The 24,954-nt window shown below is 61.4% G+C and overlaps 1 protein-coding gene across 1 annotated transcript in view; it reads right to left on the bottom strand.

The window, feature by feature from the left end:
* Window positions 1-8,093: 8,093 nt before the first annotated feature.
* Window positions 8,094-24,954, bottom strand: part of Cotl1 (coactosin like F-actin binding protein 1) — a 19,903-nt gene continuing 3,042 nt past the window's right edge. Inside the window, exons 3-4 of the mRNA XM_048355020.1 lie at window positions 14,516-14,673; window positions 8,094-9,106 (exon numbers count right to left, since the gene is read on the bottom strand). Of these exons, the coding sequence (XP_048210977.1) occupies window positions 8,996-9,106; window positions 14,516-14,673 (269 nt within the window). The 3' untranslated portion in view covers window positions 8,094-8,995. The remainder of the gene's footprint in view (window positions 9,107-14,515; window positions 14,674-24,954) is intronic.

Below are 24,954 nucleotides of genomic sequence, written 5' to 3'. Positions count from 1 at the left end.
CTCCCTACTCAGGCACCGTCCTCCTTGATCTCAATGATGGCTTCATCGGAGCCCGGAGCCCGGAACCGGAAGTCGTGTCTCCTAGCCCCAGCCCACCCTGGGCTCCTGCTGCCCCCCGCCCTGCCCTGCCTCAATCCTCTAAGGCCTCAGGGACTTGGTCCTCCTTGAGTGCAGGCCCGGGAGCACGGTGACGGCCCCATGGTGACCTCTCCCCACCAGGCCAGCTCCCGGCGCTTCCTCCTGGCCGAGGTGATGTGGACCCAGCAGCCCGCAGCCGCCGGCTCGGTGGCTTGGCAGGGTCCCCCCTTCACCTCCCGTCCCACGGCGGCCCTACCGAGGCTCCCAAAGGGTTCTGAACGGGGCGCCGGGTCACCCCTTCCTCCAGTACCAGGCGGCTGGCTCTGCACACACCGCCCTGCTGACTTGGGTTAACAAGGGCGATGGCTGGGAAGGATGAAGGGGTGACTCAGAGCTCAAAGGTGAGGGTGTGGTTAGGCCTTTCGGGGTTACCAAGAAGTCCAGAAAGTGGGTCTGAGACCCTCCCCTCTCCCTCCAACTCCTCCTCCCTTCTCCTCCCCTGCCTTCTCCTCTTCTTCCCTCCCCTCCTCTCCTCTCTCCCTTTCTCTCCCCTTCCCCTCCTCCCTCTCTCCTACTCCCTCCCTCGAGCTCTCAGCCCCGTGTCCTCTTCTCCCCAGAAGACCAGCCCACAGGACTTCACCTCTAACCTCCCGGGCCCCGGCCCCCCGGCACCCCTGGGTTGCTTAATCTGACAGCGCAGCTTGGCCCGGGTGCTTAGTCCGTCGGTCAGTTCTGGCCATCGGCCATCGCACCAGCACGGACTTCTGCCATGGATGCAGGAAGCAGAGTCAGCGGGAGGCAAAGTCTGACCGGCCTGGGGGCTTCCTGGGAGGCCACTGGGCCCCCTGCAGTGACCCACAGACTGTTAACCCCCCTCCGGCACATTCCCCACCCCCACCGCCCGTCCATAAGGAGTCCTCCAAGTGGGCTGGTGATTGATGGGTGGACCTTTGACCTCAAGCCCATTCCAGCTGAGCTAGGACTTGGTGTGAGCTTGGGGGGAATCTGCTCGTCATTTCCTTTCTCTTCCTATTGGAAAGCAAACCAGACCAAGCCTGCCTTGATCAGACCTGCGCGTGCTCTCAGGCTTGCTCTCTCTCTCTCTCTCTCACACACACACACACACACACACACACACTCAGAATATTTCCTAATGCTCTGGAAGCAGGCTGTATGTCTTTGACTGGCCCTTCCAGCCTGACTCTTTGTAACTCACCCAGGAATTCTCCTGGGGCGCTCAGAGCTCGGCGAGGGACACACGCGTCCCCACAGGAAGCGGCTTAGCCGGGGAGGTCAGTGTCCCTTGCTTCCTTCCGCTCCGAGGCCCTGGCCGGGAACAAAGCCCTGCTGTGTCAGGCGTCCTCCGCCACCGTAATTATGAATGGTGACCTGTGACGGCCTCCCCGAAGTGTGCACGCTCGGGACCGGCCGCCCCGCCCCTGCGCCAGCTCGGCTGCAGACGGGAGGCCCTGGGCGGCCGCCCCCCATCACCCAGCTCCTCCACACCAGCCCCAGCTGGGGAGGGGCCTGGCAGCCGCTCAGGCGTCGGCCCCGGCCAGGCCTTCCGGTTGGGGGGCCCTCACCCCGTTGCCCCCAGGGTTGTTCAGCAGGGATTGCAAGCTGCAGCTGTGGAGAGCGAGAGCCCCAGCATGGGCGATTCTGAGCGTGGCCCTGCTGCCGTCCTGGCGGACAACCGCCCGGGCCTGGCTTCCTCTTGCCGCCGCCCTGGCCTTGGACTTGGGAAAAGCATTCATCATCTAAACGGTCTTTATTCTTTGTGTGTGCTAGTCCTGGGGTTTGAACTCAAGGCCTAGGCGCTGTCCCCGAGATTCTTTGCCACAGCTCCACTTCCAGCCTTTTGGGGGGTAATTGGAGATAAGAGTCTCTCGGCCTTTCCTGTCCAGGCTGAGCTGGAACCGCGATCCTCCTGAGTAGATAGGATTACAGGCTTGCGCCACGGTGCCCAACTTAACACAAACACTTTCTAAGCATTTCAGAGTGTCCCCTACATCTGGGCGTGCACAGTAGCACACTCAGCATCTCCAGTCCTCTGCGCAGCCAACAGGAACACATACGCACACCAGGAGTTGTACTAGAATGTTCTTAGCAGAGCCACGCACAATCTCTATCGAGGTGCCCACCAGCAGGAGGGTGTGGCACAGAAACGTGGTCCACCCAGATTCTCCACAGAGGAGGGAGTGGCTTAGAGCCACGCGGGACACCGGCAGGCCACGCAATTACAGTCCACGTGAGAGGAGCCACGGCGCGTGGTTCCATGTATCAAATGCTCAAAGCTGACCTGCGCTGCGAACCCAAAGGGGTGCAGGACAGGGACACCGGGGCTCTGGCTCTTCCCCTCGCGTGCCTGCTGGTCACGTGCGTGATTGTGTTCATGCACCGCGGCACTGGGCCGCACGCTTCCGACATGGGCCCTCCCTCTCTGTACATGTCGTATCTCAGGAAAAAGCAAAGCAAAGGCCTGGGAACTCACTGTAGGGAAGATGGAGGGGAGAGCGATCCAAGGCGCCCACTTGTGCCCCAGCACCCCTCCAAGTGTCAGTTCTGCTCTGCCTGAGCCCCCTCAGCGGGCCAACACCCCCCACCCCGAATCCTTAACCAAACTCCACCTGCAAAGCTCCTTTGGCTGCACAAACAGCATTCATAGATTCTGAGGATTTGGGGCCCAGTATTGCAGGACACCATGGGAAAGCCCCCCTTCCTCCCGCAGAAGGCTCCTCTGGGCTTAGGTTCCAGCAGAGGAGGAGGAGCCCCAGAACTGCCAACAGGAGGTAGGGTGCGATCTTTCTCCCCAATCCCCACCCCCCGACCCACTGGGCCACCGATTTCCCCGTGGCGGAGCTCCCGAGCCTTCCTGAAACCCAAGCTGCATCTCTGCGGCCCTTGGAGCCCTGGCTTTGTCACTTAGTCACGCAGACCTCTCTCTCGAGAACAGTTCTAAAACCCTGGGGGATGATTGGGAGGGGCTCCCCTCCCCCCCAGCTGGCCGCCCCACCTGCTCCTCCAGGCTGTGCTTTTCTGTCTCCTGTCTCAGTTCCTGGGGCCTGGCCCCCAAGTCCTGGGCAGGGAGGTCAGAACCTCCCACAGCATCTGTTCGGGGTGCTCCTAAGCCCTGGGGGACAAAGCTCCGCGATCACCAGGTGGGGTGCTTGCTTGGCTGTAGGGGGCCTCAGAAACACTGCAAGGAAAATGACCCGCCGGCTGGCTTAGACACTCCCGGCACCATGGAAACAGGCAGCAAAAGGGAATGTTCTAGAAACTGTAAGGACCTGGCAGGAGCACGCGTGGGCCCGGAGACAAAGCCCCTGCGACTGCATTGAGCTTTTCAACCCTCCAGCAGCCGGGAGCCCTGCGGTCCCCACACCCTTGTTCTGATGGCAGAGGGGCTGCGTGGGGAGAGTGGCTTCCTGCCCCCCCCCCCCGTGTTGCTCAGAACAAAGAGAACGTGTTGAGAGTGGCATGCTGGGAAATAGCCCGATGGGGCTTCTCTCGAGCAGCAGAGGCCCTGCGCGCGCAGGCTCAGCACCTCGCCTAGCGCTCGGCCACCATCTCAGTTCCTTCCCGGCCAAGGCTGCTGGCGGGGCCTCCTCACCCACAGAGGGGCCGGGGGAGGCGGCCCGTGGCAAAGGACAGCCGTGCGCGTGCGTGCGCCAGTCCGCGAGGCCAGCCAGGGCCGGGGTGCTGTTCCTGAGCTGTTTTGGTTTTTGGCCAGTCCTGGGCCTTGGACTCAGGGCCTGAGCACCGTCCCTGGCTTCTTTTTGCTCAAGGCTAGCACTCTGCCACCTGAGCCCAGCGCCACTTCTGGGGTTTTTTTGTTTTTGATGGTGAACTGAATACAAAAATCTCAGAGACGTTCTTGCCCGGGCTGGCTGTGAAGCACAGTCCTCAGGTCATCTCAGATCTCAACCTCTTGAGCAGCTAGGATGACAGGCGTGAGCCGCTGGTACCTGGCTGACCATTCGTTTCAACTCAACTGCCTGCAGCAGTTGGAGGGGGGTTAAAATGGCTACCGAGGCCCGGGGACCAATCACTCCGCAGGACAGGACGCCGGCCTGGAGATGGACAGGAGTCAGCTACAAGGTCCCACAACACGTCCATCCACAGTCCCAGCCACCGGGGAGGCCACGGCCGGCCTCTCCCCGCCCTGCTGGCGTCGGTGGGGCCTCCGCATGGCCACACGGGGAGTCCTGCCAGCCGGCCCTTCCCCCCAGGGCTGCCGAGGGCCAGCTCCTACAGCCCTTCCACAATGGGGAGCCGGAAGGGAACCACAACCGCCAGACAGGGCGCTCCAGCGCAGTGGACACTTTGTAGCCACCTGATAAGATGCAGACGGTTGTTATAATGTATTTAAAAAGTTATAAAACTGGTCTCTGGTGGCTCGTGCCTGTCATCCTAGCCACTTCGGAGGCTGAGATCTGAGGATTGAGGTTTGAAGCCAGCCCTGGCAGGAAAGTCCATGAGATTCTTATCGCCAATGAAATACCAAATAAAAAGAATTCTAAAAAATCCAAAGTAAAGCTGTGGCTGAAGTGGCAGAGTGCTAGCCTTGAGCAAAAGAAGGTAGGGACAGTGCTCAGGCCCTGAGTCCAAGCCCCAGGACTGGGGTCGTGGGGAAAGGACATAAAACTTAGGTTCAGAGAGGGTCTGTAACCTGCCCACCGTCACACAGCTAGGAAGCGGCAGAGCCAGGACAGAAGCCACACGCTTAACCACAAAGTCACACTGGCTTCTACTACGCGTTACGGTTTTCTTCTTCGGTGAGAACATGCGTCTGCACCTCCCAAATGCAACCTGCTGGGCAGACAGCTGTTCCAAACTACGGGGACGCGTGGAGAGGAACATAACAAAGGAACCCCGTGTGGGGAAGAGCTGGAACCTGCCTTTCTCGAAGCTCTCCCTCCCCCATGCTATACGCTGCTCTCCAGCAAGCCTCCCCGGCCCTACCCAGCAGCACCTGGGGCAAGGTTCATGCTGGGAGCAACCACCCTGGACTGGCGGGCCGGGAGGGGGGCACTGCCTCTTGGAGGACGCTGCTCGGTTATCCCCGAAGCACTCTACCATGTGGTCCAGTGTTGCCACGGCAACCCCCCCATCCGGGCTATTTCCATGAAACAGGGTTCGCATCATCTTTCTGTCTAGACTGCTGTGGATTTGAAGGGGGAGGTGGGAGGGGGATTCTGTCCTTTGTTCAATGGATCTTTAAAGATGCCCAGGGTGGAACTTTCAAGAACCAGACAGCTAAGAAGAAGAAAGCGAATAAAAGGAGAGAAGGGAGATAAAGTGGGTAGCCGTGGGCTAGAGGGCATCCCATCTGCTTAGGCAGTCACAAGTCGTCTCCAGCCCCTACTTGCTCTGGAAGAACAGAAACCCATACTGTTGGAGCTTCAGATTTGCTAAGAAAAGTTGACAGCAGGCAAGGTGCTGGGGTCTCGCGCCTGTCATCCTAGCTGCTCAGGAGGCTGAGAGCTGAGCCAGCGTGGGCAGGAACGTCTGTGAGACTCTTCTCCAATGAACCACCGGAAAACCGGACGTGGCGCTGTGGCTCCAAGTGGCAGAGCACGAGCCTTGAGCTGAAGAGCCCGGGGACATCGTCCAGGCCCAGAGTCTAATCCCCACGACAGACAAAGAGGAGGAGGAGGAAGAGGAGGAGGAGGAGGAGGAGGAGGAGGAGGAGGAGGAGGAGGAGGAGGAGGAGGAGGAGGAGGAGGAGGAGGAGGAGGAGGAGTCTCAAGTACACTGAGTTAAAAATCTGGGGGAAAAAAAATCTGATCTGCAAGTATGGCGAGACTTACCATGGAGGCAGGAAACAAGGCCTTTTTTTTTTTTTTTTTTTTTTGTCAGGGTCTGGCTCTCAGCCCGGACTGGCCTCAAGCATATGGTCTTCCAGGTCTCAGTCTCACAAGTAGCCAGGATTACAGTCATGAGCCACCAGCACTGGGCTTGTTTACTAAAACTTCTGCATTCCAGACACACAGGAAAATAATGGAAGCAAATCCCCGCCTCCCCCGCCACAGATGCTAAGGTTTCGCTGCAGAGACAAGTGTTTCCCACGTTTCACCAGGGAGGCCCAGGGGGCCCAGCCAGAGCCCCACGGGCGGAGCCCTCCCGCCTCCGTTCCCTAGCACCGATTCCTCCCGCGGGCATAGCCGGCCTCGGGAGCGCTGCTGTGCCCATCGCCGAGCTGACCCGTCACCCACCTGCCTGTGGCAGGATCTGTGGGGGGACTGGCAGGGCGCCAGCTCGCGCATGCCCTCTGGGGCTTCTTCGCCCAGCCTCAGTCAGACATCCACATGGGAAATCCTGGGAAAGCACCAAGGGGCAAAGAAAGGCCGTCAGTCTGCCCCGGCGCTCTTGGCTTCGCTAGGAAACCCCGTGGGGAGCTGTTCCCGGGGGCCCAGCTGCACAGGCAGCTCCTGGCGCCCCCCCCCCCGGGCCTCTGAACCCCCTCCTCGGGGCTGTGTGGCTCTCCACCCCAGATCCTCCCACCCCACCTCAGCCTCCGGGGAGCACCTGCCCCCTCCCCCTCCCCCTGCCCAGTGGGAGCTGGAGTCTCACACCTGCCATCCTCCCGCCCCTCCCCACCCCCAGGAGCCTTAAAAAGATGGGAGAACTTGCTCAAGTCCCTGGCAGGTCCCTGGCAAAGGGGCTGATGGGGCTCAGCAGCCCCGGGCAGTTGACTTCCGGTGGCAGGGACAGGGACGGTGCCCCCGGCCTCTGTCCGGGTTGGGGAAGGTGCGGATTCAGGCCGGGGGCCACGAGGGAAGGCGCCCTGGCTGCTCGCCCACCCCTGCTCCACGAAGACTGAGAGGCTGCACGCCGCAGCCCGGCCTCCATCCTGACGCCGCCCAGCTGGGATGAGGGTGGGAAAGACCAGCCCCATCTGCCCACCCCCCCACCATCCCCGCCTCTCCCCGGCTGGTGGACGTCCATGCCCCTCCCCCCATCCGTCTTGGCCCTGGTCCCCCTCTCCCTTCTCTCAGCCTCACGTTCCCCGTGGACAGCGTCCTGGTGCGTGGGTCCAGCCTCAGCCCGGGAGGATCGTCACTTAATTACACCCTTCCTCCCTGCCGGGCTCGGAGCACGGAACCATTTGCCTTCTAGGAAGGGCTGTTGGTACACTCCACCTTCCAGAAGGTTCCTCAAAATCCACAAGCAGTCAGCTCACAGCTGTGGTGCCTGTGTTACTGGACAGCCTCCGTGGATCTCTCTCTCTCTCTCTCTCTTCTGTGGTTGTCTAGAACGGGGAACCACGAGGGCGTCCACCCCGAGTGCCTGCCAGCTGGCGCCTTCCCCCCAGCTGGGCCCGCACCTTGGGCTGGGTCCCCCTCTGGGCCCGGGTAGCCCCCAGAGAGCAATCACGGCACCAGCCCCCCCCCCGGAGGGAAGGGCAAGGTTGGGAAACAAACAGATCCCCAGTGATCAATCAGGTTCCCGCTGGCTTCTCAGGGAAGCGCGGAGCGGCTCCTGGCCTGCCACAGCCCGGGCAAGGTGGGGCCTGGAGAGGGCGGGGACCATGGGGTGCCGGCTCTCCAAAAGGCCAAGAGGGGCCCCCAGGGCCTTCAAGGCCAGGTCAGGAGGGGCCATGTAGCTTCTGCCCGGTCCTCTGGGGGCCGCCTGGCCACCTCACAGGTCAGACATGGCCGCAGCTCACTGACCAGCCGCGCAGGCCAGTCAGCGAGCCGGTCCTCCCCTCGATCAACGAGCTGGGGGGGGGGGGGGGGGCGGTGCCTGTCTGTGATCCCAGGCCGCCGGCAAGCTCAGCTAGGCGGGAGGCAGTCAGGGCAATTGGGGCCCAAGTCCAGCCCAACCCGCTCTGAAAAACGGTCAAAGTGAGAAAGGGCTGGCGAAGTGCCTGCCTGGGAAGAACGGAATCTCCCAGGTCCCCGTGCAGCCCGCGACGAGCTAATCTGACCCCAGGCCCGAGGCCTTCGTTTTCACAGTAAAGGAACTCCTAAGACAACGCAAACCTTCCCAGGTTCTGCTGTTGTTGTTTTTTTTTTTGAAAAACACATTTATTTCTGTAAACTGTTTGAGTGCCAGAGATGATCACAACCTCAGTACAGTACATTTTCTCCCCCCAGTAAAAGGAGCTAGGAAACCCAGGAACCCAGGAAAAGGGGCTCCTGAAGAGCCAAGCCAGGGTCATCTTTCTTTAAAAGCAAAGCCAAGCTCTCTTTTTGACTTTGTGGGGCGGCCCAGGACTGGAACCGCAGACTGGGTGGTGGCCGGCCGGCCCTGGGCTCAGTTCCCTCTCCACGTCCACGGGGGCCTGGGCCAGGCCCACCCTGGGAAGCCGCCCCTCCCGCTGGGCCCGCCTCCCCACGCGAGGCGGGGTGTCACTCAAAAGGCCGCCGGGCAAGGTTTAAGGCAAATGTTCCCGCTTCTTATTAGTCCCGAGCCAGGCCTGGGCTTCACTGAGCAACACTGCCTGTCAGATGGGGAGCGTAGGCCACTTGGAATGTGGGTGGGGCGCGGGGTCCTGGAGCAGATTCTAGAAGGTCTGGGCTGACGGGTGGGCTGGAGGGGGCGTCTCATGAGGCTGGAGTCTGCGGGCCTGGCTCTGGGACCCGGGATGGCACGGGGAGATGGCAGGGGGAGAAGCTGCCCCCGGAGCCCCTCCCCTCTGAATCTGATGACGTCAGAATGTGTGTCCTTCAGAATGAAAAGGAGCGGGAGAGGAGAAAGGGTGATCCCAGAAAGATGTCCCATGAGCTTCACGATCAGGAGCGTGGCGGGGTCGGGAGGGGCGGGGGAGGGGCCGGGGGCGCGGGCACGGGTGGGCGCTGCCTCTCGTGGCTTCTCTCCCCGGTGGGCTGGTGGGCTGGCGGCGAGGCGGCCCCCCGTGTGGCGGGGGGGGGGGGGGGCAGGCGGAGGCTCCGCAGGGGCGGCAGGGCTGGGGCTATTCCGTCTGGGCGTCGTAATTGGCCCCTCCGGCCTTCTTCAGCTCGCTCTTGATGAAGTCCTCCTCCAGCTCCTTCCGATCGCTGATCACAAACTCCTTGGCGAAATTCTGCAAGGGAACATGGAAACACGGCGCTTGGGTTCAGGAGGAAGGGGCGGCCCCAGCGTTGCCCGGGCAACACCGCAGGAAGTCTTGGCACCCAACACGCGTACAATGGATCCGAATGAAAACTTGCGCCCCAGCCCAGAACACACGGCGGGAGGTTGGGGGGGTGGGGGGGCCACGCCGGACCCCCCCCCCCCCCCGCCAGGCCCCGCGCGGCATCTCGGGACCGTGGAGACGGGCCCAGGCAGGCTCTGGCTCCAGCATGTCCTGGCTCCGTTACCCAAGGGGCCAGCATGGCGTGGCTGTCCCACGGCTGGGGGAGCGGGGCCGGGGCCGCCCTAGCTGGGCTCGGATCGCAGGTCTGCGCCCCGCGTGCGAGTGCGTGGCCTTTGCAGCCACGCTGATGCTCGAGGATTCACTGCTGAACACGCCGCCTGGGGGCCCCGGGGTGAGGGACGTGGGGCGGCCACGGTCCCGCGTGGCGCGGGGGCCTCTGGCACGCACGGCAAGGCGGCCCTGAGCCGCGGCCACGCAGGGCCGGGAGGCTGCCACGGGAGCCACCTCAGGAGGGCGGGGAGCCCCGCGCACGCGCCGAGAGCTGCCGAGCACTCAGCCGAGTGCAAAGGAGAGAGCGAGCGCGGCCGTGCAAACCCAAGGACCCGAGTTCAAACTCAGGAGCCAAAAGAAGGCAAAGAAACAGCCCATGGGGAAATACGGAACCAGAAGGAACACGTCCCCGCGTTTCTGTTCGGCCTCTGGGGATGAACCCCAAGGCCCCATCCTGCCAAGCAAGCGGCGTAGCACAGAGCTCCATGCCCCGCTCCGTGACTCGCGAGTGCGGCTAGGTACTCGGCCTGGAGAATATTCCACAGTAACGATGCAATGCTCAAAACCTTTTTGGGGGGCCAGTCCTGGGGCTTGAACTCAGGGCCTGAGCACTGTCCCTGAACTTCTTTTGCTCAAGGCTAGCACTCTGCCACTTGAGCCACAGCGCACACTTGTGTCTTTTTCTGTGTATGTGGTGCTGAGGAGTCGAACCCAGGGCTTCATGCGTGCTAGGCAAACCCTCTACCGCTAGGCCACACTCCCAGCCCTCTCATAACTTTTTAATATGATCCACTAATTATGTTCCTAGAAATCACCCAAGAGAAATGAAAGTAAATGGTCACACAACCCTTACACATGCATGTTCACAGTAGCAGGATTCACAATGGCCAAGAACGTGGCAACAACCCAAGTGTCCACCAACAGAGGAGTGGAGAAATGGCCTACGCACACTGTGAAGTACTATGCAGCCCTAAAAAGGAGCCCAGTTTTGACACACATTACAACATGGATGAACCCAAACAGCACTGAGCAAAAGAAGCCAGATATGAAAGGCCACCTACTGCCTGGTTCCACGTATTTGCAATGCCCAAAAAAGGCAAATCTATAAAGACAGAAAGCGGATTGGTGTCAACCAAGGGCTAGAAACAGGAAATGACTAAGGGGCACCAAAACTGGATGCGGTGGAAGTTACACAACTCTGCAAATTTACTAAAAATCTCTGAGTTAAAGGACAATTGTGTGGTCCACCAATTAAAACTGTTTAAAAATGCCCAACGAGATGATCAGTATTATTGACATCTTAGCGATGAGGACACATGGTAACACACAACAGTTCTCGGGAGAGTGATGAGTTCAAGGCCAGTCTGGGCTACACAGTAAGACTCTGTTTCCGGCACAACACTGTGATCACACGGAACAGTGCAGGTTAAAGGTTTTACGGTGAATGGATTTCATCTCCAGTGAAAACCAGAAAAGTCACCACACTGCGCCCCGCCCCCCACGGCAGAGGACACAAGAGGACCCTCGAGGTCAAGCTTCCCAGCACAGAGAGGCCCGGGCGGCCAAAGCCACGAAGAACCTCACCTGAGGGCAGGGTCGGGTGGGGGTTCGCGCCTCCAGGGCTGGCGAGCGCCAGGCACGGAGTCCTCCCTTAGCGTGTTAGCTTTGTAAGTCCCTTCCATACGGCCCACGGCTGAGCGGAGACAGCCGCACTTGGCCGCAGTTCCGGGTTCTTTAGGTCCTTGCCACGCTGTTCTACTGTTCTGTGCTGCTGTGTGTGTGTGTGCACTCCTGTGTGAGTGTGAGCGTGTCACTCGTGTGTGTGCACTCCTGTGTGAGTGTGAATGGTCACTCGTGTGTGTGCACTCCTGTGTGTGAATGGTCACTCGTGTGTGCACTCCTGTGTGAGTGTGAATGGTCACTCGTGTGTGCACTCCTGTGTGAGTGTGAATGGTAACTCGTGTGTGTCTGTGCCGCACAATGCGGCACACACAGCATCCAGGGAATGAGAAGTGAGAACGGCAGTGTCTCCCCGCGCTCAGCCCCACCCAGGGGCCCAGGAGGTGGCGGGGCGCCTGGTGAGAAGCCCACAGAAGGAAGTCCAAAGTCCTCCAGCCCCGAGACACACTAAGCCAGGGCGGGGCTGGGGCCTGTAATCCCAGGCCCTGGGGAGGGGGAGCTGAGGGGGAGCGCAGGGGTTCAAGGCCAGCCCAGGAAGCGGAGCTTACAGGATGGAAGTGCTCACGGGCACCTGTCACCCCCGGCGGCACGTGGGAGCGCGAGCAGAAGGGTGGCGGCCCAGGCCGACCCGGTGGTGCAGGGTCTCAAGGATCCCCAGGGCACCGATGGGCTGCGGGTACACGGGACGGGGCCTAGCCAGCCAGCACCAGGCCGAGCTCAAGCTCAGTGCCACCGGAAAATAAAAACACAGAACCGCGTGGCTCGGCGATCCGCAGCGTGGGTTGAGATGAGTCTGAGTCTCGAGGAAAGGGGCTGAGGAGCTGCGAGCCTCAGCCTGAACCACAGCTTCCGGGACGGTGCATGAGAACCAGAAGGGGAGCAGACCGGAAGCGGCTCCAGCAACGTGTGAAGCAGCAGTAAGCAAGCATCCACGAGGGACTTGTGGAATCGCAATGCTCGTGGCCGAGTACAAGGCCCTGGGGTCAAATGCCCTGCAGGTGAGGAGCCGTGGGCCAAACCCAAACGGGGCCTCGGGCCACGGGCCTGGGGCCAGGCCCCTCCGCAGCGCTCCTTCCGAACATCCCGGCCTCTGCCTGCAGTCCAGACGCTGCACTGCTGACCGCAAACATCTGCGGAAGCCCTGATTGTGTGTGGCCGGATGTGTTCATCCATGTCCGGGGGTGGCCGGGGTTGGAAACACTTCACCTCCCCTCCGGGGTCCCCAGCAGACAGCATGAATCAATTGTTGCACCTTTCCTACAGAGCTCAGCTATAACCTTTGACTCAAGAAAGCCGAAGAGCTGGCCACTGGCCCCCCCTCCCCCATGAGCTGACTGGCCAATCATGGCTGAGGCTGAGGGAGGAGGCCCGGCCCCCATGAGCTGACTGGCCAATCATGGCTGAGGCTGAGGGAGGAGTCCTCTCCTGGGCTCCTGACCTATGGACATGGGCTAGCCAACCCCCGAGAAATGCAGGACGGAAAGAAGATGGTAATTCTGCAGGAGCCTGGATCCAGCCACACCTAAAGCGAAACCCCCACGCTTCCCAGTCCCAGGAGCCCGGCAATCCCCTTTCCGCTTCTATTGATTTGAGCTTAGAAATAAACCAATTAGAACTATTTATTCCCACCTCGGGTTCCCACCAGGAAACCCATTTCCCCACCCCACCCGGGGTTCCAAACCATAGAGAGTTCTGGATCTGAAAGGAGCTCTGTAGGCTCCCATCCCCCCCGCCAGGTTGCCCCTGCAGGGGTGGGAAAGTTCTGGAGCTAGAGGGTGGGGGTGGCTGCACCACCCCGAGAATGGGCTTTGTGCCACAGAGCTGTGCACGCGAGGACTGTTCAAGGGCTAAATGATAGGTCATTAGGTTTTATGGCAACGTTCCGCGTGGAGGGAAAGGGGGAGCCGCAGGGTTGGGAAGGCTGCCCGCCGTCATCCACGGAGCCCCCACGCCTGCCCGCCCCACGGGGGAGGGGAGCGGACCACCGAGCGGGAAGCTCGGCCCAGCCTGGCAACGGTGCCTCTCGAAAACGGCTTCCAGGCGGTGAACTCTGGGGCCATCCGGCTTCTTCTCCAAAACCCAGACAGAGGAGAGGAAGGAGCCGGGGCCGCGCCACGTGCTCGGAGCGTTTTTAGAACAATTCCAGCTGGAAGCCAGGCGCCAGGGAACGTTCGGTCCCGGCGTGCACGGGGAAGGGAAGGGGGCTCTGCTACGGAACAGCACCGACCCAGGAAACAAGAGCCGGAAACGCAGTGCCGTGCTGCTGCGGGGGGGGGGGGGGGGGCTCACACCTGTCACCCTCGCTGCTCACCAGGCTTGAGATTTGAGGGTGGTGGTTCAAATCCAGCCCGGGCAGGAAGTCTGTGAGACTCTTTGATCAACTACCAAGAAGTTGTAAGTGCAGCTGTGGCTCAAGTGGTATCCCAGCAGCCCCTGCTCTGACTGCCCAGGCCTTTGTCCTTCCCGGTCTGGAACTTTGCGACACAGACACGCGTGACTGTTGGGACGGGTAACTCCAAGACATCTTCAGCACCCTCAGCAGATACCCGTGGGTTTTAGCTAGCGCATAACCTCATCTTAGCCTAGGACCCCCCCTCCCCGGCTCCAGTACTGAGATTTGAACTCAGAGCCTTTCACTTGCGAGGCAGGTGCTCTACCACCCGGCCCATAGCCTCAACCCTTCTTTGCTTTCGGTTATTTTTCAGGGAAGGCCTCTCTTCTTACCCAGGGCCAGCCTCCAGCCAGTCCTCCTACCTAGGCCTCCCACAGTGAGAACCATCCTCCCTTTCTGACTTTTTTTTTTTTTTTTTTGCCAGTTGCGGGGCTTGAACTCTGGGCCTGGGCGCTGTCCCTGAGCTCTTTTGCTCAGGGCTAGAACTCTACCACTTGAGCCACAGCGCCACTTCTGGTTTTCTGGTGGATGGTTGGGGATAAAAGCCTCACAGCCTTCCCTGCCTGGGCTGGCTTTGAACCTTGACCCTCAGATCTCAGCCTCCTGAGCAGCTAGGATGACAGGCGCGAGCCACTGGCGCCCACCCCCCCCCCCCACCTCCCTTTCTTGCCGTCTAACAGGCCAACTACCTACTGTGGGGCAGAACTATGCCGTGCCAGGGACCACGGCCGTCTGTGGGTAAGAGAGGGTGGGGCCAGCGGGGCCAGGCCCCCACTCGAGCAGAGCACCGCTCAGGAGGCCACGGCCTTTTCCACGGCTCCCCACGCTGGGACCCGGCGGTGGTGGCCATTTTGTCATCCCAGCAGCCGCCTGCTCCGTGAGCCCCAGACAGCGCCACTGGGCAGCGAGATGGCGGACACAGCTCCGTGCCCCCAGCGCGCACGCGCACGGTCCCCGTCACAGCCCGGGCCGGCCGACTCCTCCCCCCCAGGGGAACCCGGGGCGCCGCCTACCTGCACCACCTCCTTCACCAGCGTCTTGTCCGTCCCGGTCTTGGCGCGCTGCAGCCCGCTCACGTTCTCGCCGATCCACGTGATGAGCGCGAACTTGGACCTCTTGCTCATGGCGTCGCCGGTGGTGAACCGCACGAAGGCAAACAACCGGACATCATCTGGAGCCAAACAGGGAGAAAGCGGGGGCACGCTGAAGACACCCCGAGGCCAGGTCCCCGGGGAGGAGCCAGGACAGCCGCCGGGCTCTGAGGCGCAGTCTGGGAACAGCCGGTGTGGGTCGCGGGACGGAGGCACCGCACAGTGACCGGTCACCCCCAGGGTGTGCAGGCAGTCCCGCGTCATCCGGGATTTGAACCCGGGCCTGTCTCGTACCAGTGCCACCTCCCTCCCACAGTCCGGGCCGGAACCATGGAACTTATTCAGGGAACACCTCACTAACACTCCCTCCTTCTCGTCAAGGCCCCTGGGAACGGAAGGCCACGCTGGGTGGACGTGGTGGTATATGCCCATAACCTCGGCTCTCAGAGGGCTGAGGCAGGAAGCCCGAGCGTTGGCCCACCTGCCCCCCTGCAGCCCCAGGCCACACCACACAGCCCAGGCTGGCGGTCGCCTCCAAGGAGAGAGCAGAACGGGAGACAGAGGAGGTGGCAGGGTGGCAGCTCGGTGCCCTGACGAGTCCCCGGAGGCCCCCTCTGCCTCCCTCCCCAGCTCGGTGCCCTGATGAGTCCCCCAGAGGCCCCCTCTGCCTCCCTCCCCTGGAAAACTCGGTCATCTCCTCTCACCTTTCCCCTCCGCTGAGAAAGAAAGTCATGATACCGAGTCACCACTTAAAGGCCACAATTCCGTGGCTGTTAGGACTACAGGACCACACAACCATCCCTGCTGCCATCTAATTCTAGAACATTCTTGTCATCCTGAAAAGAAACGCCACCCCCCATAGCCCCCCCACCTCCCCCACTAAGTCGGCCCCATGTCTAAGGCTCTGCCTGCTGCAATCCACAGCGCGTGGCCTTTGGACCCGGGCTCCTTCCGGCAGCATTACGTCCTCAAGGCTCACCCAGGCGGTAGCGGGTCAGTGTTCTAATCCTTTCTGTGGCTGTAGAACATTCCAGGGCCACGAGAGTCCACGTGATGTTACCCACCCCTCCCGGATGGACTCTGATAGCCTCCACACCGCCCTCTCCAGCCAAGCTGAAGATGAAAGACGAGAGCGAGGAGACGCAGCGGGGCGAGGAGACGCGGCGGGCTGGCCAGCACGGTGGCGCACGCCTGTAATCCCGGCCACTTGGGAGGTGGTGATTTGAAGGGTCGAGGTTCAAAGTCAGCACAGAGTTAGACCTCATCTCAGAAACAGGCTCCCTGTGGTGGGCAGGGGGGTGGGAGGAGAGGGGGAGACATTTCCCAGCGTTTGGGGGTGCCAGGGAAGCCCAGAGCCCGACGGAAGCAAGCGGAAGTGTTTCGATGGCGGCTGGGGTGTGATGGCGGCCGGCCTCCCGTCCGAGGACTCCCGTGGGCTTCGGAGGCGAAAGGCACCCCAGTGTCTCCGCGGACCCGGTCGGGACCGGAGCCCCACGCGTGGGCCCAGCCCGCCCGCCCGTGCCCCCGCCTCTGGGCTGGGAAGGTGCTGGCGCGGGCTTGGCGGAAGCTTTTTGGAGACCCCGCACCTCACCTCGGCCAAATGCTGGGCCTCCTGGTGCAGGCAGCCATCCCAGCCGGTCTCTCCTTTGGACCTGGTCCTCCTGGGGCGCCGGCCAGCGGCCGCCCCCAGCACCCAGCCCTGCGAGCTCCTCGCCCCTCCCAGCTTCACCCCCAGTTCTGGTTGAGGAACCACAGGCCCGCGCCCAGTTAACCCGGAGCCCTAAGTACCAGCCCGAGATCTGGCACGAGAGGGCTGTACAGTAAGTCACGGGGCCCCAAGGGCGTTGGGAACCTTCCAGAGCCACAGGCTGACATCACGCGTCTTTCCGGGGGAGGGGCGTCTGCGGTGGCCGCTGTGTGCTCATCTCACGACGGTTTGGTCACCAGGATGGCTGACAGAGACGTTTTCAAAGCTCCCAGCGTCACGTTGCGCTTACAAATGTTTACCAGCTGAGACCGGGCCAGACAAAGGGGCAGCCGAGCCGAGATGGCAAAGCAGCAGCTAGCCGCACGTCCCAGGGGCCCGCGGGGCCCGCGGGCCGGGGTGCCCCCCGGCAGGGGAGGCCTGGCCCTCCGCACCTGCGCTCCCCGGCAGGCAGACCATGGCTCCAAGCTGACATGGGGGGGGGCCCTGTCTTCTCGCCAAAGACATTCACGTCCCCTGCAAAGTCCCAAAGCCCGTCCTGGCTGGTGACAAGGAACCGGGGTGCTGGGGACCCACCAGCTCGACCCTGCCACACCTCTACAAATGCCTCAAGTGATTCTTCTGGGTCCACAAGACACACCAAGTGTGGCGTGATGGAAATCCTCCGCGGAGGGACGCCCACACTTCGTGGCTCGCGCGCCTTTACATCGTCTAAGCTAGACCCACATCTGGCCAGGTCTTCTGTTTGTGTCAGCACCGGGGACAGAACCCAGGGCCCCGTGTGGGTGCTCTGCGGATCAGCCCCGCCCCCGCCCCGCGTCTGTGCACGCTGTGTTGGGACCCCAGTGCGGACAGCCGCGTCCCGGGCACCCCAGGCAGGGTCTATGGGGCAACAGAGAGGAAGAAAGCGGGAGGGAGAGGGCGGGAGAGGGGATGACTCTATCATTTCCAGGAGGACAGTTTCAGCAAGACAAAAGGAGGAAGAGGACAGGAGGAAATTGCTGCAGAGCTGGACAAGAGACAGGATTGAAGCATGCTCTCTGGCTGACCCAGCCTCCCCCCCCCCCCGACACCCCCCCCACCCCCCTCCCGCCAGGCCGCCCCCCTCCAAGAAGTTATGCAAACAAGCTGCAGGAAGGGGAAGAGCAGCCCACACTCCAAGAGAAGCTGAGCGGAAGGGAATGGAAAGAGGCTGACACACCGCTTGGGGGGGGGAGGGGGAAGGGGGAGGGCTGGCTGTGCCCTCGGGGGACAGTGAGGAGGACCGTCCTGCCTCCTGCTGACGTTTGGGATGTCTGCTAGCACCCAGTCCCTTCCTCATTCTCTCGCCCTGCCTGTCCCACTGGAGACCATCTTTTTAAGACTAGGTAAGAAAACTCCTTCCCCAGACAGAAGAGCCCTGTTCACATCCCACTGTGGCCTCCAGAGGCTGTGTTTATCTGCGAGCTCGAGCCAGCGGCCCCTCGGTTCCCTCCATCGGTGGCCCTGCCCCGCCCCGCCCCCAGAGCAGCCGCCGCTCCCAAGCGGCTTGGGGCTAATTGAGTTCTCATTAAAAGCCGGTGACCCAGCTTCTCTGGTTCAGAGAGGGAGCTGGAGAAAGTGGAGTAGAGGAGAGCCAGAGGAAAAGAAAGCCGGGTACTCCCAGGAGCCCCCGCCCCCCGCCCCGCCAGCTGATCCCAATACCCAGATTCTAAGAAGCAAGGCTTCCCCGCACTTCCTCTAAACCGCTATGCTTTACTTCCTTAAATGGAAGTCAGGGCGTCTCACTGACTCCACCCCCCATCCCCCTCACCCCGACTTCCAGGACCCCAAGGACCTCCTTGCTGCGCCTACAGGAACACATTCTGTGGCCAGTGAGGGATTCGAGGTTAGACTGCCGGAGCCCTGGCAGCCCTGGTGTGCACTGCTTGCGCATTCTCGTATTTCCTTTTTGTAGTTCTGCTAGCAGTCAGTCCTTTGACGACGTACTGACAATCAGCCATCCAGGGACTTGCGGAATAAGATACGATCCTTAACCTAAAAAGGCAGTCTAAGGGCTGGGAGTGTGCGGCTCAAGTGGGAGAGGGCCTGCTTAGCCAGTGGGAAGGCCCTGAGTTCAAACCCCAGTGCCGCCGATCCGCCCAGTGTGTATGTAGAAAAGCAGTGGCAGGGCAGTGACAGGTGTTCACTGGGAATTCTGGGAGCGTCCAGGAAAGACAGACTGAGCACTGCCCGGAGGCTCTGATGAGCAGGCTTCGTGGAGGAGGTGATGTCTGATCTGGGTCTCGAAGGATGGCTGGGCGCTCACCCCGATTAAGGATTAAGGATTAGCTATGTGAAGTGTGTGTGGGGGGGGGGGGGGGGGTGCTGACAGCGTCCCAGACAGAGCAAGAGCTTCTGCGGCTCTGGCTTAGCCTCAGGCCAGAGGAGGCCAGAGGGTGTTCATTATCCCCGCAGAGTCAGAGCTTGAAGGCTCCGAAGGACTCATCCCCAGCACCCAGGCAGTACTGGGCCCACAGCGCGTGCTCAGCAGACAGTCCGGAGGCCCTCCCAGGGCCCTCCTCTCTGAGCTTGGGTCCTGGGCTGGGGTGGGCTCTCCGTCTCTACCCCCCGGCCCAGGCCTGTGGGGGGCAGGGCCCTCCGTTGGCTCCTCTCGGAGGGGCGTGGCCGCAGTGTGGGCTGAAGGAGCCCCAAAGAGGTGGCGATGCCCACGGGCCGCCCCCTGCCCCCTGCCCGCGTGACCCAGCAGGCGGGGGGCTCTGCGTTAAAGCTCCAGTGCAAGCAAAAAAAGGCAAGGGGCGCGGGGGGGGGGGGGGGGCGGGAATCTATGGCAGGCTAATTTCATACTGCAGTGGCGACATGAAATATTCAACGCCAAGCTAACATCCCGGCCCTCGGAAACGGGCTCTGGGGACCCGCGCCGCGTCTGGAAGCCGCGTGCCTAAAATGAAGTGGGGGTGCTCGGCTCCACGGGAAGGGGCCTGGCCCGAGGCCCGCGCCCCGTCGCTTCGGCGGAGGGCGCAGCGGCTTCCCGTGCAGGGAGGCCGCCATTCCGCCTCCGTGCGTGCGGCCAGTCGCCGGAGGAGCCGTCCGTCTCCCTGCGGCCCGAGGAGAAGGGAGCAGCCCGGCTTCCGCCCTGGGATCGGCTGCGGGACCTGGCGTGCCCGCGCGGGGGACCCTGCGGAAGGCCACGGCTGGGGCCACGGCCGGGGCCACGGCGCCTTCCACACCCCGCGACGGGACATGCCCGGTGGGTGGCTGGCAGCGAGCCCGGCCTCCCCCCCCTCCCCCCCGGTCTGCCAGGATCTTGTCCCCCAAGCCTCGAGCCACGCTAGCGTGTGACATGCTCCCTGGGCTGCTTGCCCTCCGCCTGTCTCCCCCCTGCCCCGCCCTGTCCCACCTCCCAGACCCAGCGCCCACGAGCGCCCTCCCCCCGCCCCCGGGCCGGGCCCAGCCTTGTCCCCGGCTTGCAGGGCACTCACCTAAGACCAGAGCCAGGAAGAAAATAGGAAAAGTGGGCACGGAGGGTGGCTGGGGCTGCCAGCCTAAGCAGGGAGGGCCGTGGGCCGAGCCCTGCTCTTATCGCGGGGACACTGAGGCACAGAGAGCCCACACAGGCCCAAGGTCACACAGCTCAGAAGTGCCAAGGCTGAGATTTGAACCAAGGAAGTACAGGCTGTCCTCTCAAAACAGAGATGGAGAGAGAGCACGCCGGCCTTCCCGGCTAGCTCGTCACCCAGCCTTGGGTGACCGGGGCCCCTCCGGAAGCCACACATCCGTGGGGGGGAGAGCTGCGGCCGGCGGAGCCCACCATGGAGTCAACGAAACACGCGTGGCCGCCGCAGACGTGGACAAGCCACAAGGTCAAGGGGGCTTCCGAGGCGTGGAGCGGCCCTCCGGGGATGCGGGGCAGGGGGGATGGGCAGCACCGTGCCGGGAAAGGGGGAGCCTGGCACAGAGACCGGGGCCCAAAGCCCTGCCCTCCGGCTGACGGCACCAGGGTCCCGCCCATCACCATGGAGACGCCATGCGGGCCGTGGTATCACGACTCCTCGCACACAGGACCGGCTGGCCCGAGGTCCCCGCACCGGGACGCAGGGGGTGGACAAGAGCCACAGACACCCTCGGGGGCCACGCAGCGAGGAGACGGCTCGGGAAGTCCCGTGGCCTGCGCTCCAGGTCGCCGGGTCAGGGAAAGCACCCAAGTCAGCACGTGGGGAAGGCCTGGGTTCGTGGCTGCTCCACCCCACGCGCTGGAGAGGACAAGGCCCTCATCGGGGTGGAACCCAGGAAGGGCAGGAAGGAAGGACAGCAGGGGAGAGAGGCTCCAGAGGGGAAGCGCTGAGCAGAAGCTGCAGCAGAGCAGCAGGGGACAGAAGGGGAAGTCGCTTTGGTTTTTTTTTGGTCCATCATAGGACTTGAACTCAGGGCCTGGGTGCTGTCCCTGAGCTTTTTTTGCTCAAGGCTAGCGCTCTAACACTTTCAGCCACATCACCACTTCCGGTTTGCTGGTGGTTCATCGGAGATAAGAGTCACAAGGACTTTTCACCCCGGCTGGCTTTGGGCTGCGATCCTCAGACCTTAACCTCTGGAGTAGCTAGCATTACAGGCGAGAGCCGCCAGCGCAGCCTCCGGAGTAGCCGGGATGACAGGCGTCAGCACCCAGCTGGGGACGTTAGTTCCTCAGCAGACCATGTCATTGACCAGCACCAGAGGAAGGGAGATAGAGTGGAATGAAGGCGAAAGAACTGACACTGAATGTGGCAGTTAGATCACCAGGACCTAGGCCCGGGTTTCCATGCTCTGGGTGAAGAGAGAAAGGAGGGGAAGAGGTATTCGCAACACCACAAAACCTTCCAGTATGGCTTTCAGCGCTTTGTGGACCCCAGGAGTTTGGCTGGGATAAATGGAGGCATCTCGTGGGCTCGGGGTGGGGGAGACATTCAGAAGACGCAGCCACACACAGAGGCAAGGCAGACATCACCAAGCCATAGAGCGAAGGTGCTGTCACCCACGCCGCGACGTCTGAGACCCAAGGAAGCCCTGCGGGGACTCGACTGGGGACAAGGGATGGGGATCCAGTCCCGCCCACACTGGGAAGGCCGTGACTCGCGGCCCTGGGGTGTCACTTACAACAGCCATCCGGCATCAGTGCTGGGAGGCCTGTGCTCAGTGTCCGTCCACAAGATCGGGAAACGTACATGTCCAGCTCCAAACCTCGGGCAGACTGAAAGCTCCCTTTGGATCTGCTATCACACTCACTCACACACACACACACACGTATACCTCCTTCCCTCTCACTTAAATTCCCCAAAGCCACCCAGGAACCAAACCACCAAGTACTCACGTTTCCATAGCAGAATCGCCAAGCTCGCAGGCACACAGTACCTCTGTATGCAGCACCCTTCTTGTGTAACCGCGTCCTGGCCGTGCTTAGAACCCACCCTCTGCCGCTCTCAGCCCTCGCACCCAGGACAGGGGCGGCCAGACCCGTGCTGTGGCAGCTCATGGTCTCTCGTGGGGCGTAGAGCATGGGGTGGCGCCAGGAGCGGGTGGTCTTTCTTGAGCATCTATGCCAGGCGGCTGGGACTGGTCAGCCTCTCCTGACCTGCCTCCCAAAACAGAGGACTCAGTTCTTCTAAGGTCAGCACCCTCTGCATCTATCTCTGCTCTTATTTATTTATTTTTTTCTGTTCCTGAGGCTTAAACTCAGGGCCTGGGTGCTGTCACTGAGCATCTTTGTGCTCAAGGCTAGCACTCTACCACGAGTGCCACGGTACCACTTCCGGCGCTGTTTATTAGAGGTAGAAGTCTCATGGACTTTTCACCCCGGCTAGCTTCAAACCACAATCCTCAGATCTCAGCCTCCTGAGTAGCTAGGATGACAGGCGTGAACCACTGGCCCCCAGCTACCTCTTAATTAATTAATTAATTTTTAGAAAAGTTAAATGGCTTGTGAAAGCAAATAGTCCCGGAGAGAGCTTTAGGCCGGAGGAGTTCACCTGCTCTCCATACCAACCTTTGGCTCCGTCCCTGAGTTGTGAGGCATCTAATCTCAAATAAACATTAAAGCACTCCTTCCCAACAACGGTCCAAAGTCCCAGGAACAAACCTGACCAGCTGCAGTCACCTGAGCCCAGCCTAAGCTAAGCAGCGAGCACAGGGAATGCTTTGCTCTGATTGGCCAGGCCCAGTCATGTGCTCACCCGGCCTGAGCTGGATTAGTATGACAGGGAAGAGAAGACAGAGGTTCCCCACCCCCCCACACCCCCATCCCAAGGGTGAGATGTTAGACAAAACCCTAGTCACACCTCTCTGAGGCCAGACACCTCCCCCAAATCACCACCTTTTCAGTATGATGGGAGGTTTTTTTTTTTTTTTTTTTTCTTTGGCCAGTCCTGGGCCTTGGACTCAGGGCCTGAGCACTGTCCCTGGCTTCTTCCCGCTCAAGGCTAGCACTTTGCCACTTGAGCCACAGCGCCGCTTCTGGCCGTTTTCTGTATATGTGGTGCTGGGGAATCGAACCTAGGGCCTCGTGTATCCGAGGCAGGCACTCTTGCCACTAGGCTATATCCCCAGCCCTGATGGGAGGTTTTTTGGTTTTGTGGTTTTTTTTGGCCAGTCCTGGGCCTTAAACTCAGGGCCTGAGTACTGGCTTCTTTTTGCTCAAGGCTAGCAGTCTGCCACTTGAGCCACAGCACCACTTCTGGCCATTTTGTATATATGTGGTGCTGAGGAATCGAACCCAGGGCTTCATGTATAGGAGGCAAACACTCTACCACTAGGCCACATTCCCAGCCCCATCACCACCTTTTCATAGAGAATCTAGAGAACCTGCCCAAGGACACATGGCACAGGCGAAGGTTCAAGGCAAGACTGGCTTTCTCCTTCAGGTGTTTCTATACCTCATCGGTACTAGAAACCTGGACTGATTGCCAGACTCCAGGATTCTTTCTCCAAGTGAGCTGCTCCCTACGGAGGGCGTGGGGTCTCCGGGGCAAACTGCTGCAGAGAACTCCCTGTCGCTGTTTGGAAGGGACTGCAGAAGAAAATGAGGGGTTGAGATGCTCAGGGGTCCCCTGTAACAAGGGCGGGGCGCCTGGCTCCCAGGCCTTCCTGATCCTGCTTTGAATCACCCAATGTACCTACAAAAGGATGGCAGGAATACAGATAAGGACACTAAGCGGACACGGGGGCAGGGGTGGGGTGCTCCTCCGCCCCTCAGAGACAGTCACACACGCCACAGCACCCCGCAGAGCCTCCAGGCATAAACACAGAACAGAGACCCAACCAAAGAAGGAATGGACACATTTCCAAGTGGAGAAAACCTGGGTCTTAGTTCTCTGCTTTGCATTTTGGTCTGGGTTTCTGAGTACTCTACAAGGAATGTGGAATCCTGATGGTGCAAATTCTAACGTGATGTCACCGGCAACCGGAGCGGGCCACGCCACGCCACGAGGTGTGACCTGGGAATCCCTTGTGCGTAACTGCACCGATCCCAGTCCGTGCCCACCCAGCTGCAATCCTCCCCGACACCATGAGCACCACAGAGCTGGGGGGGGACGGGGGGGGGGAGGTGGTCTGAGCAGCCTCTCGGGGCACACTTCCTCCCATCCACTCCCCACGCACTCCCTTCTGCTCCCCTGGGACCCTGCACTCTACTTCTGTGTCGCCTCACTGCGCACTGATTTGCTTCAGGGAGAGTTCCTCCAGCAGTGTGGGGGTGGGGAGAACAGCTACAAGACCTGGGAGCTACAGGAAAGGGGAGACCCACCGGAATGGGGATCGCCCCCTCTTCCAAGCAACTCTCCCCCCACCCTGGTCTTCTGGTTCCTTTGGGTCGGGACTGCCCCCTCCCCTCTCCAGGGACAGGCATGTGCTCCAGGCTCTGCCAACCAGTGGTTGGTTTAAGGATTGGCACAGGACCACAGGCAGGCCAAGAGCGGTGGGGTCCACAACCTCTGGAGCCGCTCAAAGGGGCTCGCTGTCTCCCCAGCAGGACGGCTGGGCCGGAAGCTGACACTGAGCGGAGGATGGATCCAGTTCTAGGAGACCCCTCCCTCCCCACCAGGGGAGACAGAGAAGGCCCAGATCTGGGGCCCAAGGCGACAGCAATTACTGAAGAAGGAAGCAAGAAGTGGCAAGCCCTGCCCTGGGGTGGGGCACCCCCGCCCCCCCACCCCCGCCTCAGGGCCAGGGGAGCTGGCCTGCAGCAGTCCAGCAAACAGCCCCAGGATGCCGGTCCATTGTGGAGTCCACTAGGGCAGGCCGGGAGGGCAGCCTAAGGGAGAGGGCAGGGCTGGGGCTTCAGAGCCCGCAGGCCACTGCTTGGAGAAGGGGCTGAGGGAGCCGGCCCCCGGCTTGCCAGTCACTGCCCTTAGGGGAAGATGAGTGGACACAGGAGCCCCGGTGGGTGGCAGGAGCCTAGGGCCCTCCCGGCCAGTGTCCTAACTGAGCAAACATGTCCTTCAAGTCAGCAAGCAATCCCACCCGAGGGGAGAACCCAAGCCACTTCCCCAGAGGCCTGAGAGGATGGGCCCGCCCGGGGCCAAGCCCCAACTCTGCCACTTCCTGAGCTGTGTGATTGCAACACTTAACCTCTCTGGGCCTCACCCTCTAGTAGGAGGGGACACCTGCCAGTAGGTTTTGAGGAGCCCGGTCTGCGCGGGGACAGGTG

This window comes from Perognathus longimembris, chromosome 10 (assembly GCF_023159225.1).
Source record: "Perognathus longimembris pacificus isolate PPM17 chromosome 10, ASM2315922v1, whole genome shotgun sequence".
Classification (NCBI taxonomy): domain Eukaryota; kingdom Metazoa; phylum Chordata; class Mammalia; order Rodentia; family Heteromyidae; genus Perognathus; species Perognathus longimembris.
Note: the sequence above shows the minus strand (reverse complement) of the source record. Positions and strands in the feature narration are given on the sequence as shown.